Source organism: Anguilla anguilla, chromosome 2 (genome assembly GCF_013347855.1).
Source record: "Anguilla anguilla isolate fAngAng1 chromosome 2, fAngAng1.pri, whole genome shotgun sequence".
Taxonomy (NCBI): Eukaryota; Metazoa; Chordata; class Actinopteri; order Anguilliformes; family Anguillidae; genus Anguilla; species Anguilla anguilla.
Window position 1 is genome coordinate 28,915,662 of NC_049202.1, and position 20,691 is coordinate 28,936,352.

Consider the following 20,691-nt stretch of genomic DNA (forward strand, 5'->3'; position numbering starts at 1 on the left):
CAGTTAGGTGTACCCTGCCCCACGTTAGTTTTTATGCCAACCTTGGGGTTAAGTGTAACATTTCACTCTTGGTACTATTGGTCAAATTGTTAGTGAATGGTACGTCCCAGAAATTTAATTGTGGTGTGTAATCACAGCCAAGTGATGTAGGTTGTTTGTATTAAAAAAGATTAATCTGTAATATTTTCAGAATGAAACCAAATACAAACACCGTGTCAACCAGTGTCAACTAGTCAGTGAGAGGGGTGGGGACTCAATTGGCTCAATCTGAGTAATGTCACAAACGCGAGAAAAAAAAACAACTTTTTTTTCCTGTTGTCTTGAAGGCGTACTGAGGATGTTTTCGTCCAAAACACATTTTTTATTGTCCCCAGGACATAGGGACACCATTAGTCTTGTACCCTGGTTAAAGGTATGTATGTACATACAAAGATTTAGACGGGACGCAAAAGTACCTACTTGGAGGTCAGATTCGCGAGAATTTTCATTTTCTTTAGGTTCATTTTCTTTTTCTTCCTCTTCCTCTTCCTCTTCCAGGATATCAGCAGAATTAATTTCGCTCTCTGCCTGTTGACATAAAAACACATGGTTATAGTTTTCCTCTAAATGGAGCATGGGAAAATGCATGTGGCTGACATCATAGACTGATATAGATTACCAATCTAGAAATTCCTAGCTAAACCACACAACATCATTACCATACATTATGAAGATACTTGAATAAAAAAGAATTTACACATTCTGCCGGTGTACACAATCTTGACTGGTAGATAGGGAGCACTGCTACTTTGGTGTGTCAGAGCACTGAATACAAACCAATCGTTTAAACATTACAGGTCCCTTTTCTCAATTATATAGACTATTATTTGACAAAATGTCTCAAATCCCATAATCACTTAAAATTGTGAGTGGTACTTGGAAATAAATTCAACTCTCCAGAAAGAAAATATAAATTTTAGTAGGCCTACTAATTTGGGAAATTGGTGCCTAACAACCACTGTTAGACATTTTCTGCTAAAGTGGTCTAAAATATCTAGGGGTCCAAACATATCCAAAATCTCTCCAAAAATGAATAAAATGCTTTCTCTCCGTTATAAAGCATACAAATGAGCCCCTTATGAAGGTTTAAGATGAAACATTGATATCAGACAAAAAAAAAAGGAAAAACATTGTCACACAATGCGTTACAGTACCTAATGTGTGGTAATTAGGCTAACTCTTGCATGTTTTTCTGTATTCTGCGGTATGTAATGTTTTCTTGTATGGGGATGGGACGACATTGAAACAATATTCAATCATCCACCTCGTTTTGGTGATGTTCCAGCTTTCACGTCATATTCGGTGCATGAAACACAAACAATACTGAGCTACCAACTGCTGAGCTACTTATGTTACAGTGTAATATCCTCATTATAAAATACCACCAACCTATTTAAAGACACTCAGTTTCAAACATAACGTATATAACCGAAATATTTTCAGCATAGCGATGATGAAATCTTCTGTGTTCAGTAGATAGAGACAGAGACAGTAAATCAATAATGCAGTTCTCACCGCTTCCGTCATTTTGTCACCGGCAGTGTCTTTTACTGTTACCAAAGGGACATTTGTATGCGTAAAACCAATGGTAAGGTTGTATATTTATTCAATATTTAGTCCCAGATATTGACTGTAAAATGACATGGTATCATTTTTGAAAACTTTGTCTTGTTTATTTCGTTATTCATTGAGCAGCATTTCAATTCCTGTATTGGCATATCTCAGGGCTATTGTTGGGTTTATCTTGTTGCTACAATGGAATACAATTCTTGTGTGGTGAAAGAATTTTTTATGGAAGCCCAGATAGACAATATTGTACATTATGTCATAGGTGGGGGGTGTAGTTGCAGATGAAACTGTAGGGAGGGGGTGCTTGTTAAATGAACGACCAGAGCGACAATGGTGGCGCTGCGAAACTCCGTATTCGGCATAGTTGTCGTGTATCGTCTACTAATGAACCTAAAACAAAGAGTTCTGTTTTCAACTCAAACGTTGGTTGCAGGAACAATGAATGTCTGAGTTGAACAATCTAGGCACGCTGGTGTGCCGACCACTAGGGGGTTTGCACCAAGTGGTTAAAGAATATAATGTTAAATATGAAAAATGTCAAAAATCCATTGTAACAGAATTTTCCAAAAAACATATTAAACTGTGTGGATTATATGTCAGTAAAGGGTAAAAATGACTGAGGCTGGGCAGATGTTAGCATGACAGTACATAGTGCTTTAATTTTTTAAAAAGCAAGTAAATATAATAAAATTAGATTATACTACTTCACCACACAGTTATACTATTCGATCAAATGTCAGCATATGGGTTAGTATGCATACACTGTGAGTTCCATAATGTTTGGGACAAATACTTTTTTTCTTGATTTTGCTCTTTAATTAAATGGGAATTGCTCGATTACTAATCCAAAATTGTGGAGTAAAGTGCAAATTCTCAGTTTTTATTTAAGGGTATTTTATACCCTTCGGTTTGACCATGTAGAAATTATAGCACTTTTTATAAATAGCCTCCCATTTCAGGGTGCTGTAATGTTTGGGATATATTAATATTATGTAAATGAAAGTAGTCACGTTAAGTACCGTGTCACTTGTGCTGATTTGATGCTTCTGTACACTTCAGAATTAATTCTGCTGCTGCTATCAATAGTTACATCTTCAATGAAGACAAGTTTTTGGTAATTGTATTTGTCCTAATACTGTAGCTTATTCTTCTGCCTAGTTGGCTTTGCAGAGGTTAGGTCTGAATAGTGTTCACTGTGTGAACTAAACTGTGTTCTTAGCTAGAAATAGCTGTACAAAATAAGTATTGTACCTTACTGAACCTGTGTTTAGCAGTTGTCTATGACCATGAAATGCACTTTTTGTACGTTGCTTTGGATAAAAGCGTCTGCCAAATAAAAATAAATGTAAAATGTAAGTGAGACAGCATCTGTGGCAGCCATACACGCCCAAATAATAACACTCCCACTACACTATGTTTCACAGTTAACGAGGCGTGCTTTGGATCTTGGGCGGTTTCTTTTGGCCTCCACACTTTGCTCACATATGAAAAATTCTGCTATTTCTATATGGTGAAACCAAAATGTATAAAAATACGGTACTCTTAAATAAAATCTTTTTTTTGTTATTCATATAAACAATTTTATTCATCATTATTCATGCCTGATCTTAAAGAAGAAATCCCATACGAAGCAGCATATGTAAATATATATTTATCCATAGGCAATGATAGGATGCTTTCTGGCCAAAAACATGTTGATGGAGTGTAAAAAAGGAATTAACAGTTTTAAGGTTCTAATGAGAGGTTAAAGTGATTTGATTTACAGGAAAAATGTTCAGACATATAGAATTTGTAAATGGCATCTCAACCGTAAGGTAGAGGTCTGTAATTTGTAAGACAAATGTGAAGTTATAAAAAAAAAACTGCTAGACATTGTTATTTGGCATTCTATTAACAGGAATTTGTTCACATACTTTTTTTAATCAACTATTTCAATGAGCTACACACCTGAGTAGCTGAAAAGTCTGTATGAAAGGTCAGTTTGAAATAATGAGTGTGTTAACGGATTTCTATGTTGATCTGAATTAAATGTGCTATGAAATGATATATAAACAAACATCAACAAATTAATGTGTTGGACAAATAAGATCCTTGTTAACAAAATGATTATGTTCCAATCAGCAGCTGTTTGCCCAGATGATGGGCAACTGTAAAAAAATTGATCTAGTTAACTGAAACAGACAGCTAGCTAATGTTACATAATGATACAGATTTCTTCTTACCGTGAAGCAGTGTTTTCCATACAATTAATTAATTTTGATGACACAAACGCAGTCTAAAGTTATCCAACTAGCTAGCTCATGTTGACGTTTGGCTAATTATCAACTGTTTACTATGGAACTGTAAAACATTTTTGTAACTTTATGGAGAATTTATTTAAATGAGTCTAATTTAGCTATCAAATTTACAGTGACATCATAAAGTCATGAATGGGGCAAGCTAGTAGCTCTCTAACATTTGGTGGTCGGCTGTGGAAATTTTTTTTAATGAGCTGCTACTAACTGTCACATATACAGCCGCATTAAGAAGTAACAGTTAAAGATTAAACACTTAATCACAGCCAACATGTAGGCTAGTGTACCTACTGCCTTTATGAAGAGTAACTAGCTTAGCTGAGTTACATTTTTTAAGTAGCTTCCCCAACACGGTGTCTTAGCTACTAGATGTGGTTAAGAGGCTACTTTCTAATGTGCGTTTCTTATAGGACTACACAATAAAATGTCCAGTGTTAATTCAACTAGAGTACAGTGGTTAACACACAACACGCCGCGCACCACTAACTCCTCGACAGACTCTGTCATCCTCGATGCCCTCGTAGGACAGTGTCTGAACACAAACATAATTAGAAGGACAGTTGTGCAACCGTGTCTGTGCCAGGTAACAAAATAATTGACGTTTTTCAAAATCTGTAAAATTTGGCCATTGTTATGCATCGTTCACCCAGCTAACATTTAGCCTACTTTTCACTTTTGACAGAGATGAGTATAGGAAAATTCTTCTTTAAAACAAGAAGGCTAGAAGAGAAGGAGGGAGAAAGTGTACTACAGATAGGTTGCCATAACATTACTGCTATAGTAACAGTTACAGTTAAACTTACTTTAATTGAAATTGATGAAAATCATTGTGTTTAGAAATGAGAGCATTTTGGATATCAGGCACTAATTTCTTTAAATCCTACAACTTATGTTTCGAATTTGTTTGTGATTATACTATCCTCAAAAACATTCTAATAGCATAAAGGGTTGTCTGTAACTGAGACCATTACAGTAAAATTGTGAAAAAAAAGTGCCCAAGCACAAAATATGAATTCAGTTTGTGCAGCAAAATTTCGTAACCTCTTAATAGTTTTATCTTCTAGCCCACCTCCCCTTCCCTTAAGTGCCTTTTGTCGCTTGCCAGGCCGCCATTGTAAATGGGTCAATGATGTTATGCTAATTTTTTTGTGTCCATATGGTTTAGTTAAATTTAAAAGAGTTAAAATGTGAAAATAAACATACAAATTACTTGCATACATTCTTTTTTTGAGGACCTAGTCAAAAGTTTCTGGTTTTAATCAATTTTGAGAGAATACTTGGGGGATGATGGCAAAAATGTCAATGTGGTGTAACCATAAAAACTTTGTACCAAATAATCAAACTTGCTTAAAAAAGGTGAAATTCTCAATAAAACACCCTATCAAATAGTCTGTCATAATCTTACATTAGAGCCATTTAATAGTAAATAAAATAAATGGAACACCATTGTTCTGAATATTATAATTAATTTGGGGAATCATGTCAGTCAAGTCAACGTCCTGAACTGTCCAGGTGGTGTAACCACCATTCAAGGAGCCATTTTGTTAATATTGTGCAAGAAGCCCATGTGACAGTAAATGATATCACAGAGAAGGATCCCTGATTACCCTCTGCTGCATGCCAAGTTTAGTAACTCTCTTTAAGATAATTTGACATTTTTAGGGTATGTCAAATGGTATGACCCCAGGAAAACATTGATCATTTATCATAATTATAAAAATGAGTATTCACATTAAAAATTATGTTTGAAATATTCACACCAGGGTCATGTGCTTCCATAGGTGTCCATGATAATGCCTGTCAAATTTGATTTTAAATTGAAATGTCAAATGGTGTAACCGGTCACACCATTTGACACCATTTGACTCCTATTACAAGCCAACTGTTAAAGGCCAATTTTGTCAAATATATATATAATACAGTTTATGATGCTGATTATAGATGAAATATAAACAATTTCTTCAACAAACAGTGGCCTTTGACTGTATAAGCAACATGGTCAGGTGGTGTAACTGGATTGTGTCAATTGGCATATCATATTTTTATGAAAAATACTGGTTAATATACAGGAATAAAATGTAATCCTCTATTGCAGTGTAATAACGTTGTTTTTTTGTTTTTTTTTACAATTTTTACAAAATTTGTCAAAGATTATTTAGAAAACGGGCGTTTTCAGCATACGTACCGCTCAACATTGCAAAAACGCATAAAATTTAAATTTAGAGATAATCCTAATAAAATCTATTTTCATGTGATATTTTTAAATGAAGTAATTAGTTTTATATGAGTACACTTACATACACTCTAGGTGGATAAAATATTTTATATTTCTCATTACTTTCTCATTATTCTTCTGGTTACACCACTTGACATTTTCAGGTGCATTCAGTCTTACTTTTTGTAAAAAAAAAAAATGGTGCAAATAGAGCATGTAAGTGAAAACGTCACCAAGCCACTCCCCTCGTTTTCCCGCAAATTTGTCAATGGGAAAATGAATGGGGAAATTTTCAATAAGCGATATTTTTAGTTACAAGTCGGGAACCACTTAGCTATTGGTATGCGGTACTCATGACATATATGACTCATGAAATATAATATCAGCAGCACGATTGACCCATGACAAGTACAAGGTACAACGTTGTGTACGTTTAGTACGCTTAGGAACTACACATACCGGTACCGCGCTTCCGACGCACGCATATCGTCACGACTCAGATGGAACATGCTTGCGCCCTTCTACTTCTAGTGTCACTTCGATATCGTATTTCAATTTCAAATTACTGGAAATAACAGATTTGTTACTATAAAGTTATATTGTTTATTTCACATCATAATTGTACAGTCGTGATGACAACAGGATTTCCTTTCAGGGATCTATAAAGTACAACCATAGACCGTATAAAAGAGTACAACCTAACCTAACTAACTTAAGACGTAATTTCAAATGGAATATAAGATCCTATATATTTGTATCACAACACAACAATAATATAGCTAGTCAGCATGGTTTTCGATAAATTACCAACAATATGTTTACTACTTACTATGTTTTAATAAAACTATTTATTAGAAATAGTCTGTGTAACACCCCTATACGGTCTATGGTTATACCGAAGCCTTGCGAAACGAAGTTTCTTTACATCGTGTACTGTACAGCATATGGTTTGTAATGACAAATAAACCTGACTTTGACAGCTAGCTAGCTACCTGCTGATCCAGCCCTTCTTAACGTTAACGTTAGCTAACCGAAACTTTATAAACTATATCTTTCATGCTGGCGCTGACAGACCCGCTAATCTACCCTGGTTGTATATGACCTGCTCTACATGGTTGGATTTGGAATGATTTTCTCCCTTCTTAACATTATTGTCCTGACCACTGAAAAAATGCATTAAGCTAACCAGTGACACCGCATTCGTCGTGAGTATAGCTAGCTAGCCACCGGCGTTGGGTGCAGTTGGCCTTAGCTGCTGGTCCAGAGTCAGTTATTTTCTTCTCCTACTAATGGTTAAAGTTAGGACCTGGGAAGGGAAATCTGATCCCAGACCAGCAGTTAGGGGCAGCCTAGGCACCGCACTAGGCGGGTAGACTTACAAGCACACGTAGTTGTGACATGTATCCGTGCGACTTTGATTTAGTGTAGTTCAGGACCACCAGCACATCGTAAATCGACATAAATCCGTTTTTCCCCTCCAGAGATTGAAATAAATATAACCAAGCACATGTTACGGTAGAGAATGACGGTCCCAAAAAAACATGAGAAATATTTTATTTTTAATCGCTATAGATATTTTACAATCAATGATTTTTCAATAGGAAAAAAGTCAATAGGTCAATAGGATTTTAACATTGGGCTGTGACGACACGAACCAGACGAGGCAATTTGATTTACAAGCTCAATGTCCTTTCAAATGACATGAAACCAATATACAAAATGTACATTTTAACAAACAAAACTTTTTCAAAGATTTTTGAATTTCTCATCTTGCCAACCCTTATTTGTCACTGACCCAAATTTGTTCTTAATGACTTAATGCCTGATGAAATGAAAAAAATTAATAAACAGTACAAACAAACCTCCCCCTTACACGGAGTCAGCTGCAAGAAATAAATTCTCTATTTTGAGTTAATGAAACTGAGTGCACAGGCAAAGATATTATTATACAGAAATTAATGAAAGTGCATAATGGGACAGCACCTTATTTCTGAATTCCCCTCCTCAGTCAATGAGAATTTGTTTAGGAGCCCTAATACTATATATTTTTTTAATTCCACCATGCATTATGCCACATCCTGAGTTTGCTTACACCTCTGACCACTTTGTTTTGTAGTCGTCGATCGTGAAGCATATGTACATATTGCCTCTTGGAGTTTCCGTCAGTTTCCCCACAAGATCCAGTATAAACTGTTCAGATACCTCGGCAGTACCAAAACATTTAGGACCGGACAATTAAATATTGGTAACTTTATTTACGAAGGGGCATAAACTGAAGCTTACTTGAACTGAGATGTATTTTTTGTGTTCTTTGATGGTCTTCTCCTGGCACTGAAGGGGAATAAGGTGCTGCATTTACAGTGGTTTGTCATAACATCTTTGCCTGTGCAGTAAGTTTCATTAACCCTAAAACATGGCCGAGAATCACTTCAGTTTTCTTATGCACGGATCAGCCCCAGAACTTTTCACATGACATTGACGAGTTTTTATCTAAAAAAAAATATTCAGATAGATTTACTTCGTAGTCAAATCTGTCCATAATGTAAATAAGTCAAGCATTCTACATGGTAAGGAGAAATTTTACGACAGCGTAGCAAGTAATTTTATAGCCTTGACTAAAATAACCAGATGGTCAACGTCAGAAAACGAGTAAAGTTCAGGGTGTATTTTAGAAGGCGAATCTAACACCAGTCTAAATACGCCCACAGCCAGTAGTCTAAATAAACAGTCTAGTATAAGCATTTTGTTTCGGTGTATTTTCGTCCGTCACGGCTACAGTACCCAACTGTTTGGGTTCTGTACTACACAGGGAGTTAAATTTCCTTAGCCAGGGCAAAAAATCCATTACAGGTGCAACAGCTAACTAGCTAACTAGCACTTCATAACTAGCGCACTGGTTAGTATTGTCGTCTTTTTACACGCCTCTTTACTAGCCAGCAAACACAGATATAAAATATGTTTATAGACTATGGTCAGCAAATGTCAGCACTTAAAACTATACAAGGAGCTAGCGCGTTGTGCACAGCATTTCAATTTACAGGCCGCGGGAACTCACCAGCAAACCTTACCATTAATAGTAGTCTTAATATAGCTTGCTAAATATGACTTGGACTAGTCAGTTATTATAAAGTCACTTTAACCTAACTACCTACCTAGCAAGCTAGCTGTGTGCTCGCAACTTAGCTGCATCGAAGCCAAATGTGGCGATCGCTACCGAGGTAAGCACGTCATGATTCAACCAGTTGACATGTCATCACAGAAATTCATGAACTGAAATGTGACCAAGGTTACAGTTAACGTATATAATTACCATAGTAGATTATCCGAGAAGTCCTCTATTGTGTCACCAGATGAATTTAGTACAGTTCGCGGTCAGAAAAACGCACAACACAACGGGAAAAATTACGAGCTCGCCAAACTGCAGCCATTTCTACCAGTTATTATGCTAACTCGTCCCACAAAAGCTACAATGCAGGTTTTACTGCAGAGTGAAAGGGCAAAGGTCCTGCATAAAACTACGGCTCGTCGAAGAAGACATATCGTACTTCTTCTTTCTTTTTCTTCTTCTTTTTCTTTCTTCTTCTTCTTCTTGTTTTATTCTTTTCTTTTTCTTCTTTTCCATTCAGTTCACCATCGAAATATATAAGAACCGGAGACAGCTTCCGTTTATCGGTTCCATGGATTCCTATGGGAGCTGCTCAAAGGCGCATGAAGCCAATTCTTAAACGCAGCCATGTTTGACTATGGGCAGTTGACACCAGAGTGTGCGCGCTGGGTACCTAAAGGTGAAGGATCACGGTAAACGGAGAAAAATGACGTTAACCCGTATGGAGGACTAAATGTGCCAAAATTAAATTAATAATTACATAAATAAATGTGGAATTCAATAAATAAATACATAATTAAATAAATAGGCCTAAATAAATGCTTAAATAATTCCCACCTCATGGCTATTTAATTATCTCAAGTTGTATTTCCGATGGCTTATTTCATTTCATAATGACACTTTTCCGAATGGCCTTTTTATTTCCGAACTCCCTTTTCATTATATTGTGACGTTTTCGCGAGGAAGCAGAGACGGAGACTGGCTTGGCTGTTTTCGAATCGCTCCCGGGGAGCTTCGCTTTATTTGTGACATCTCCTCAAAACGGTAATTCGTAGACTGACCATCATAGCTGGGCGAAGCCTGCTTTTGTCAAACCCCGTTTGCCGTGATTGGCTGCCCCGGCGCAACGGAAACTAACCAATCACACAGCCTTAACGGCACATCACACAAAGGTCTGATTTACATACAGCGGGAAACAGCAGCACGAGACACGCAAAACAGAGACAGGCAGGGAATACAACAACAGTATTGGCTAATTGACTAATGACAGAAACATGACGGTGAAAATCATAAACCCGAGGGCTGCTAGCGCTACGGAAGCGATTCCTAGCAGGCTACACACATTCAAAATAACGAGTATTTACACGATCGCGGAGCGGGACAAGTTAACCGCTAACAAGCTAACAATTATTTAGTTACACACAGGCAAGATCGCCACAATATAATGACACTTTTCAAAATGGCAAGACCTCCTAAATCCGTAAATGACATCCCTACGGTTTGTAGCTATTCCTAGCCAGCGTGACTCTGATCTCAATCAATAATGCACCGTTGTGAAAAGCGATTGCGGACTGGAACAGCTAGCTAATATGATTCACTTGGTCTGCTTGCGTTGATTTCAATGCCTGTTAGGTGCATGAGAGAAAGCAAAAGATTTCATCAGTATTTTAAGTTTTATTTTTTATTCAAATGGAAGCATAAGCCGCGTTTCCACCAAAATTACCCGGAACTTTCAGTCCCAGGAACTACTTTACCAGGAACTAAAAGGTTCCTTCAGCCAATGGTTGTCTGCGTTTCCACCGGGGTCTAAAGTACCGCGAAGATTAGGCAAATTAGCCCACTGACGTTGTCGTCGGTCCATCTGTCATATGATTTCTTCTGTAACCCCATACTACCACCGAAGTAGCCTACATTATTTTCTAATAACCGGGACAGCCCGGAGGGGTTTATTCCACTTATATACAACGGGTTACCAACAATGACTATATATGGTTACTTTTGTATTTATTGATTTTCATATATCCTCTCAAACACATTTATTAACAGCAGAAAGCATGCACACGTTGTAAACAATTTGCTGTTTTATTACTTTCTCGTCGTCAATTCCATATAGGCTAATCGCAAAATGACAAGAATAGAACGAAAACTCGGACTTGCGTGAAAATGTAAATTAGTAGTGGTACAGTCACCGTTTGCTTTCCTTCGAAGTTACTGCTAGCCGAGCAGCGAAGTGTGCCCTCCAGATGCGAACCATGCACCATAAATGAGTCCATAGTCTTCCTGGTCTTTTTGTGGAATTGAAGAATGGCAGGGTAAAATTACGGCAGTCTGAAAAAGCTAAAGGGACGATTACTAGAATTAACCTGTTATTTTACCCTGACAAAAAGTGCGGAAGGTGATTTCTAATTTGCTTTTACTGTATCACCAATGTGAATTACGCAGAACTACCACATACCGCACTTAACTGTATCAAACGTTTTGAGTCAATTACAACGGGCTAACAAAGAAAATGGTAAAAATGGACTGCATTTATATAGCGCTTTTATCCAAAGCGTTTTACAATTGATGCCTCTCATTCGCCAGAGCAGTTAGGGGTTAGGTGTCTTGCTCAAGGACACTTCGACACGCCCAGGGCGGGGTTTGAACCGGCAACCCTCCGACTGCCGGACAATCGGTCTTACCTCCTGAGCTATGTCGCCCTCAATCCGGAAGAAAATATTCAGCAACCGAATTAATCCGTTTGAATGTTTTCGTACGTAATATGCTGTCCCAGCACGAATGCTTAGCATTTTATAAAACGAATACTAAAGCAAGAAAAGAACAGAAGAGCACACGTTATAATTACAAGACGTTGGCAGGCTATAACCAAAACTAGGCTACTGCGCCGCATAACATACAAGTTTGATTTTAAGTTATTATGAAAATAAATCGGTTTGCGGCTGCAGATTTTTAAACATGGCGGTTGAAATAAAACAAATAACACTGCAAGTAGTCGACCAATCAGAACTTTTCAGCGCTTGCGCCCCACCCCAAAGGTTCCGGTACTTTTGGAAAGTACTACCCCCCGAGCAGGGGGGGTAAAATAAAGCCCCCGGAACTAAATTTAGACCCTAGTTCCTGCGGTCGAAACGCACTGAGTTCCTCAAAAGGTTCCTAGTTCCGGGGTAAAGTTCCTGCGGTGGAAACGCGGCTTTAGTAAATGACATGTTTATCATCATCACCACTTCATCTTAATCAGCATCATTTGAAAGCTAATTTAAGAGCAAATTAAATATAGCTATTCTCATTATTTAATTTATGTTGGCCTATTTGTTTTCATAGCCTATGTGATTACGTTGTCATCATCAGCACCATCATCATGCCAGTCAGTCAGTCAGTCAGAACCTTTATTTAATTCTCAGAGGTACAATTGAGGGCCAGGCCCTCCTTTTCAATGTAGCCAAGATTACAAAAACATTTAAGACACAATAAGTATAATAAAAGATCACAGAATATAGCAACAGTAACCAACATTAAAAAAATAAATAAATAAATAAAATCAAGCACAGAAAAGATCAAAAACAGATACAATCAGAGACAGGAATGTTCAAAACCAGCGATCTAAACTGCCCATAAGTTGGTAGAGAACTGATTTTCAGCAATTGTTGAAGCTCATTCCAGGAGGATGGGTAACTAAAATGTAATTCTAACTTTCCAATTTCTGATCGAGCCCGAGGGACCTTAAGTATAAGCAAGCCATTTGATCGGGTTGGATAGGGTCCAGAGCGCCACTCTAACATCCTTGTAATATAAGGTGGAAGCATTCCGACAATGGCCTTAAAGATAAACAAATACCAGTGTTTATCACACCTCTCTGCCACAGAAGACAGACCCACCTTGGCATAGAGGACACAGTGGTGGGTACCATAACTATCGCCTGTGATAAATCTGAGGGCAGAGTGATAGACTGTGTCCAAGCGCTTAAGAGTAGAAGGAGCAGCAATTCTATAAATAATATCACCATAGTCCAACACTGAAAGGAAAACTGCTTCAAAAATTATTTTTCTACTGAACACAGGGAAGCAAGATCTGTCTCTATAAAGGAAGCCAATTTTTTGTCTCAGTTTGCTGACAAGATCATCTATATGGAATTTAAACGAGAATTTCTCGTCAAGCCAGATGCCAAGATATTTATATTCAGAAACTCTCTCAATTTTAGAACTATTTGCAGTGGATATAAATATACTATCATAATAAGTGTTTCTGGCCCTAGTAAACAACATTAATTTTGTTTTGGTTGCATTAAGAACCAGCTTAAGCTTAACAAGAGCCTCCTGAAGGGCATTAAAAGCAAGCTGCAGTTTCTCAATGGCAAGCTGAGCGGAATCAGCAATACGATATACAATAGTATCGTCTGCGTATAGATGGACTTGACAATCATTCAGTGAGGAAACAATATTATTAATGTAAATGGTGAAAAGGATAGGGCCCAGAACTGATCCCTGCAGAACCACCTTCGACACCGGCAGGAACCCAGACTGGATGCTCCCAGACTTCACACACTGAAGTCTCCCATACAAATAATTATGAAACCAATCACAAGCTTTACCATCTAAACCAATGCTGCCCAGCTTTTGTAAAAGCAAAGCGTGATCGACTGTGTCGAAGGCTTTAGACAAATCTACAAAAAGGGTAGCACAGTGTTTTTTACTGTCTAGAGCAGACATAATATTGTATGTAACTAGCGTAACAGCTGAGATAGTGCTATGCTTCGCTCTAAATCCAGATTGATGTGGGCTTAGAACTGAATGACTAGAAAGACATACTTTGAGTTGATTATTTGCCAGAGATTCCAGAATTTTAGCAAGGCATGGTAATTTGGAGATTGGTCTATAATTGTTTAGATAATTTCTATCACCTCCTTTGTGCAGTGGAAATACATGTGCCAATTTCCAGATACTAGGGAATATGCCTGTTGAAATAGAAAGATTGAATATGTGTGTTAACTGCTCTGCGATCAATGGAGCAGCCATTTTTAGAAAAAAAGGATCTAATTTATCCTCTCCAGTAGAGCTCCTGGGATCAATGGTTTGCAAGGTCTCAAAAACAACACTAGCAGAGAAGGGCTGAAAGGAAAACTGAAAGGCCTGGTTCATAGTATTTACACAATCATCAATAATAAGAGGGGGTATATTCCTTTTTGAATAAATGCCCAGCCTCGGCAAAGTGCTTGTTAAAAGCTAGGCAAACCTCATTATGATCAGAGATCAAACAGTCACCAGAATCAATGTGTGACGGTAGGGAAGTAGTGGGTCACTGCCTTCCAGAATTTAGCTGGGTTCGCATAGGAGCAGGTAATTAGATCGAGGTAATATTTGGATTTGGCTACTCTTACCGAAGATGTGCATCTATTCCTGATTTGTCTGAAAGCTGCCCAATGTGAAGGGTCACCGGAGTGTCTGGCAAGAGACTAGGCTCTATTCCTTTCTTTAAATAAAGCTGCTAGCTCAGGTGAAAACCAGGGGGTGACTCTATCTTTAATCCTAAAGTTTTTTTAGTGGAGCATGTCTATCAATGACAGAAAGAAGAGTCTTTGTGAAGAAATCCAGAGCCAAATTGACATCAGTAATCTGAGATGTGTATTGTATATTACTATGGGGAATGTCAGATAAGAAGGCTTGCTCATTAAAATGTCTTAGATTTCTCCTTATAACCTTGTGAGATTCTGTTTTCATTAGCCGAGTACTTCTAATGCATCCAACAGGGCAATGATCACTGATTCCAAGCTCAAAGACACCCCAGGCAGTGATATTATCAACCCTATTAGAAAAAATAAGGTCAATTAGGGTAGATTTAGAGTCTTTTAGATTTGGCCTAGTGGGTTCTGTTATTAGTTGGAATAAGTTAAGGCCAGCACTAACCTCCTTGAAATGATTGGAAGTATCATTCAGCCAGTTCAAATTAAAATCACCCATAACAATCAATTCAGCATCGGAATAATGAGACAGTAGATTCACTATTGCATCAATGGAGCCTAACTCAGCAGATGGGGGTCTATAGATCCCAACCACAATTATTGAATTAGGCCCCAGCTGAACCTTCAGTGCAAGGAATTCAAAATTTCTTGGAATTGTGACAGCTTTTAAGATTGTTACAGAGAAACCTGTTTTAACATATATACTCACCCATCCTCCCCTACCAGTTCTATCCACTCTGTGTAAGTTGTGACCCATTAGAGCTACCTCCGAGTCACTGACGCTATTTTTAAGCCAAGTTTCACTTAAAACCAGTATATCAAGGTCAGTCTGCATGACTAGTATATTTACATGATCTAATTTCTGAAGTAAACTTCTAATATTTAAGTGAATAATTCCTAATCCTTTTCTGTTTTTAAAGGTAGTTGGATTAAATAGAGTGGGAACAAAGCTGGTGATAGGAGGCTGAAGGGGAATTGTAATTAAATTGGAAACAGTAACAGCACGGATAATGAGTGGGATATCTAACAGAGATTCGGGTAGGAATGATGGGAGGAGAGATATACTGTTGAACATTAAGTTTAAGGATACGAGAGTAGGGAGAGCCAGTGGTACAGACCGGAGGTGAAGGAAAGGACACTGAGGACGAAGGAAAAATTTGCACTCCTAACAGATACAGGGTGCTAGTACTGGAAACAGTGGCCTGAAATAAAACTGGAGAAGAAGAGGGGAATTCGGGGCTGTGTATAGGAGAGGTAAACAGTCACGTGGAGGGGACTGTACAGCATGCTGCAAGTTAGCCGCTAGCATTCGGCTACCCTGCCTGTTTGGGTGGACTCCGTCAGACCTATAAAAGGAAAAGCGGTTCCAAAACAATATTGTTCCTATATTGTTCGATCTGCAAGCGGAGAGGAGCCAAGTGTTGAGGCTGAGGATTCAGCTGAAGCGTGCTGATCCACGGGCCAGCGTAGGGAGGGGACCGGAGATAAAAACAGACTTTCCACAGCTGTTTAATAACAGCAAAGACAGAAATACTACAACTAATAACATTTTAATGATATTAGGCTATTAGTACCGATACCAAAATGAGAATGTAGTCAAAATAATATTGTGGAATCACCAGCATAATAGAATCTTAATTTAAGAGCCACATATGCCTAGCTTCATTAGCTACTAAGAATTTATTTATTTCTCATGAGTCAGGGTTCGAATTACGGGTGGAATTGGGGGGGTTTGACCCCCTAAGTAAGACTTGGACCCCCCCAAAAGAGGTAAAAACAACAGGTCGGGGGTGTCGAGACATTTATATATCCTTCTTACCTGTAATGTAATATTTACACTTCAAGGATGAGAATAAATGCGAGCACATACAATTAGTCTGCCCTTAATCTCACATTAACCTCTCGTGTGATAACTGGGATTCGTGAGTGGGTGGTATGTAAAGATTCAACTGTAGGAAGTGATCATTAACCAATAAAGTGTACTTTAGATCTTAGCACAGATGTGGTCACAATGTTATAATCAGGTAAATTGATCTTTGAAACAGTAGACTGTGGAAAATTTCTTAAACTTAGTGAAGAGAATATTGAAGGGAGGAGAGGTTTCTCTGGCATAAATAGAATTCCAGTGCTACACTAAGTGCCACACTAAATTCCTAGGCCTTGCAGCAGGGCCCCTCTGTGTCCAGGCACCGAACCTCCCAAGGACAACAACAAGTTTGAAATAGTCTATAAGTGTGTGTATGTGTCTGTGTTTTCTTTCTCTCTGTCTTTTATGCCTTTTTAGCAATCCAAACTGGGGAGCTTGGCCTTCCACCTTATCCTCCCCCTGCCATCCTGACAAGGAGGAACCAGCTATGATGCTGCCCAGGACCCTGAAAGCAACTGATAGATAAAAGACTAAACAATTACTTCTGATTTAAAGTCTGTTTAGACTAAGCGGTCACCAGGTGCTTATTTAGTATTCATGTTACATGACTTTATTAAATCTTACTGTGCTTATGTATTAACCATGTACCTATCAGATATAGAATTATGCATATTATTATTATTATTATTATTATTATTATTATTATTATTATTAAAACACTTTTTGCTAACAAAAGCAGGGACGCCCCTGCTTGCTTCAGTTTGGACCTATCCATCTTGTTGTGTGTAAGTACCAGACTCTTTCGGCAGAAATAAATCCTATTTCTTATATGACATACCACATTGTGCCTGTTTATTCAAAGGAGAGAATTTTCTCTGCCCAACAATATGTTAGCAGTTGATAGCTCTGGAGATGTGGACTCCTTTAATGACAGGTTGTGTTCAGCCATCATATCATTGATAGAGTAGGATCTGCTAGCTATGTAATCAAATTAGATGTCCTCAAGAGTTACTGGCAAGTGCCATTGACCGCCTGAGACTCTGATCTCTGCATTTGTCAACCTGGACTCAAGGTGTTGTCTAATATTGAAAATTGTGAGGCTTATTTAGGTGGCCCATTTGTCTATTAATTGGACTGGGTCTGGAACAGTCATGTCACCACATTAGTGTTCCACCTGCAAGATGCTCCTCTGACTCTCAAGATTGTCAAATGGGAGTTTGCCAAGGTTACCATGACCTATTTTGGCAAACAAGTTAGTCACAGACAGTGCATCCAGTTTCATTCTGGCAACCGTCACTGTAGTTTCAATACTAGCCCGCCTGCACGCAACAATCGTTGTAGTTTCAACATAGCAACTTGTTAGAAACGTACTTTTTTAAAGCACGTAACGGCTTTGTAATTCGCGGTTGAGATAGTATTCGTGTAAATTATCTCGTAGAACAAAACGTGCAACTGTCTTTAGCATACATTAACCACAGACCTTATTTTGGCAGAAAACGAAATCCCTTTGGGAAAAAAGCATTAGAAATCTGCCGAGGGAATCCATGGCATGTAGGGATATTCAAACCCTACATGCCAGCCAGATCCCTCCGTTCTGCTACCTCAGGACGCCTAGCACCTCCCCCTCTTCGCACCTGCACTTCCAGAACACATCTCCTGTCTGTTCTGGCCCCACGATGGTGGAATGACCTCCCTGTGGAGGTCAGAACAGCTGAGACTGTGAACAATTTCAAACGACGACTGAAGACCCACCTCTTCAGGCTGCACCTCTCTCCATCCCTCCCTTCCCCCCTGTAAATGACTAAACTTAGGGTTGTAACTAGGCAGCTGTTTCATAGGTTACTTAGTTGATGCGCCTGTCTTAACGACTACTTGTATTTTTATTTATTTTTATTTTACCATAGATTGCGTTGTTGCCGTTCTCGTTGTTAGTGTTAATCAGTTTAACCATCAGGGTCCAAGTTGAACTGTGCGGTTGTTCCCTGTACTGGACCGGTACTTCTCTCTAGGGGTTTCGTCATACTTGTTCCTGGTTATGGTTATACACTTTGTTGTACGTCGCTCTGGATAAGAGCGTCTGCCAAATGCCTGTAATGTAATGTAATGTAATGTAATGTAATGGCGGAAGAAATGTCCAGTGCGGCCTGCAAAAAGACTGTAACACTATTGCAACGGTGTTGTGTCCCTTTTTATATTGCAGCTTTCAAGTCAGCCATAACAATTGGCTTAACATTATAATACTTGTGTTCTTTAATAATTTATGCATAATGTAGGCTAACTATTATTAAAATGGATATTGATAAAATTATATTTTGATTGCAGTCTTAAAAGAACGCTCATAAAGGGTGCATTAATATCATCACACTTTTAATATTACTATTGTGTTACTTTCAACACATTTTGTGTCAAAGTTACTACTTTTGTGTTACAAATATAAAATGTATGTGTTAAAATGATACTTTTTAACACAGGCTGTTCTGAAATAACACAAAATGTGTTATCTTTAACTAGACATGGAGGTGTGTTTGAAAAAATGTTGTGTGTTGTTTTTAAAATATCTTCAGAAAATGAAGAAATTTGTTCCTGTGACCATTACAACATTCCCAAACGTGTGCTCATGTCAGATCCCTCCTCAATTCACTGATTGGTTGTTGCAGCTTGCAGAAAGTTTAAAACCGCAGTAATAGCACAAGGAATGGAACAGCTCCACAATACGTCCAATATTTAAACCTTATATACCAGACAGACTTCTCTACTCTGCAAATGCTGGGCATCTGGCTTTGCATATGTAACTGGCATTCTGAGTCTACTGATGCAGGGTTTCTCCTGCCTGGCGCAGCACCACAATATCAGCACGGTCTCCACAAAATAAAGAAAATCTGTGCCATGGACAAGGCAAAAAAGATCCATGCAATCCATGCAACCAGCAGTGAGGAAAAGGTTGTACTCATACATGTCATACACCAAAACCAAAAGACTGTTAATGAGAAATAATTACAAAGAAGAAGAAAAAAACATTGTTAATTTAATTGCATCTAATCAAATTGGTTCTAGATTAATCTAGCACAAATTAAGTACTTTATTGATGTTGCACATAAACTTCATAAACTTGCTTTCAGTTAACTTCCTCAGTTAGCTGATTGGTTGTTGCAGCTTGCATCAAACTTCAAGCTTTAAAACTTCAGTACGGGTCAAATTACTTGAATCTTGTTAGCCATACGCATGTATGATATAGTAAATTAATATAATCAGTAATAAATGAAAAGGAAGGCAAGCTGCCACGTGCAGTGCCTCACTTGGATGTGTGTGAAGTCGGAGCTTTTGACTTCCCTACGTAACTCCTACAAATGGGCCTTGAGCTTGTTTGGAGGTTCTAGCAGGGAGTGCAGCTACTCGTACACCTTTTCTTCTACCGGGGAGACGGCCACTTCCACCGAGCGCGGAGCTTCGGGAGGGACCCACGTGGAGCGGTGAGGGAGGAAGGGGACACCCGCCTAGCCAGATCAGCCGAATCAACCCTAGCGATCAATGGGGTAACAGATGTCGCAGCCAGATCGCCCTCACATCCGAAAAAATAATAGCGGCACCTAGTATTTAAAGGGCGACTTATGTACATCTGTCACATACATGGTCGACTAGCTAAGTAATTGTACTCCCATTGTCTTATATATTGTATATTGTTATATAATATATGTTCACTCTGACGGGAACTACATTATTTGGTTTAGTTGACAGTATCTGGCTGTATTTTCTTTTAAACATCTATTTGTTATTTGTGTAGACCATTATCCTTTGCAGTTATGTAAATTACACGCTATTCACAGATTGGCTTTCCCATTGTTTCAGACCGTTTCTGATTGGATCTCTGGCTTTCAGCCCCTGCCCTCTGGTTTTGCTAGTCGGAAGCATAGAGCGTACATAGGAACTGGAGGGGTGGGAGCAGGGTAGGAGGGGCCAGGCGGTGAAACAACCTCTACTGCGCATGCTTGGGGGCAAAAGCGGTTTTCTGCCCAATGAATTCAATGTAGAACTCCAAGGTGATTTAACAACCAAAAAAACTCAACTGCTTTTCATATGAAACGTGAGGTCGTCAATCGAGTTTCAAAATACCACCGATGACGTTTAAATTTGCCCCTAAAAGTCTGA

At 38.4% G+C, this 20,691-nt stretch overlaps 1 protein-coding gene across 2 annotated transcripts in view; it reads right to left on the minus strand.

The window, feature by feature from the left end:
- fbxo9 (F-box protein 9) overlaps positions 1–9,864 on the minus strand; it is a 35,262-nt gene extending 25,398 nt beyond the window's left edge. The window contains exons 1-2 of one of the 2 annotated variants that reach the window (XM_035405559.1): positions 9,428–9,864; positions 460–567 (exon numbers count right to left, since the gene is read on the minus strand). In XM_035405559.1, the coding sequence (XP_035261450.1) occupies positions 460–567; positions 9,428–9,430 (111 nt within the window). In that variant the 5' untranslated portion in view covers positions 9,431–9,864. The remainder of the gene's footprint in view (positions 1–459; positions 568–9,427) is intronic. The other variant, XM_035405558.1, reaches the window with a different exon arrangement.
- Positions 9,865–20,691: the final 10,827 nt, after the last annotated feature.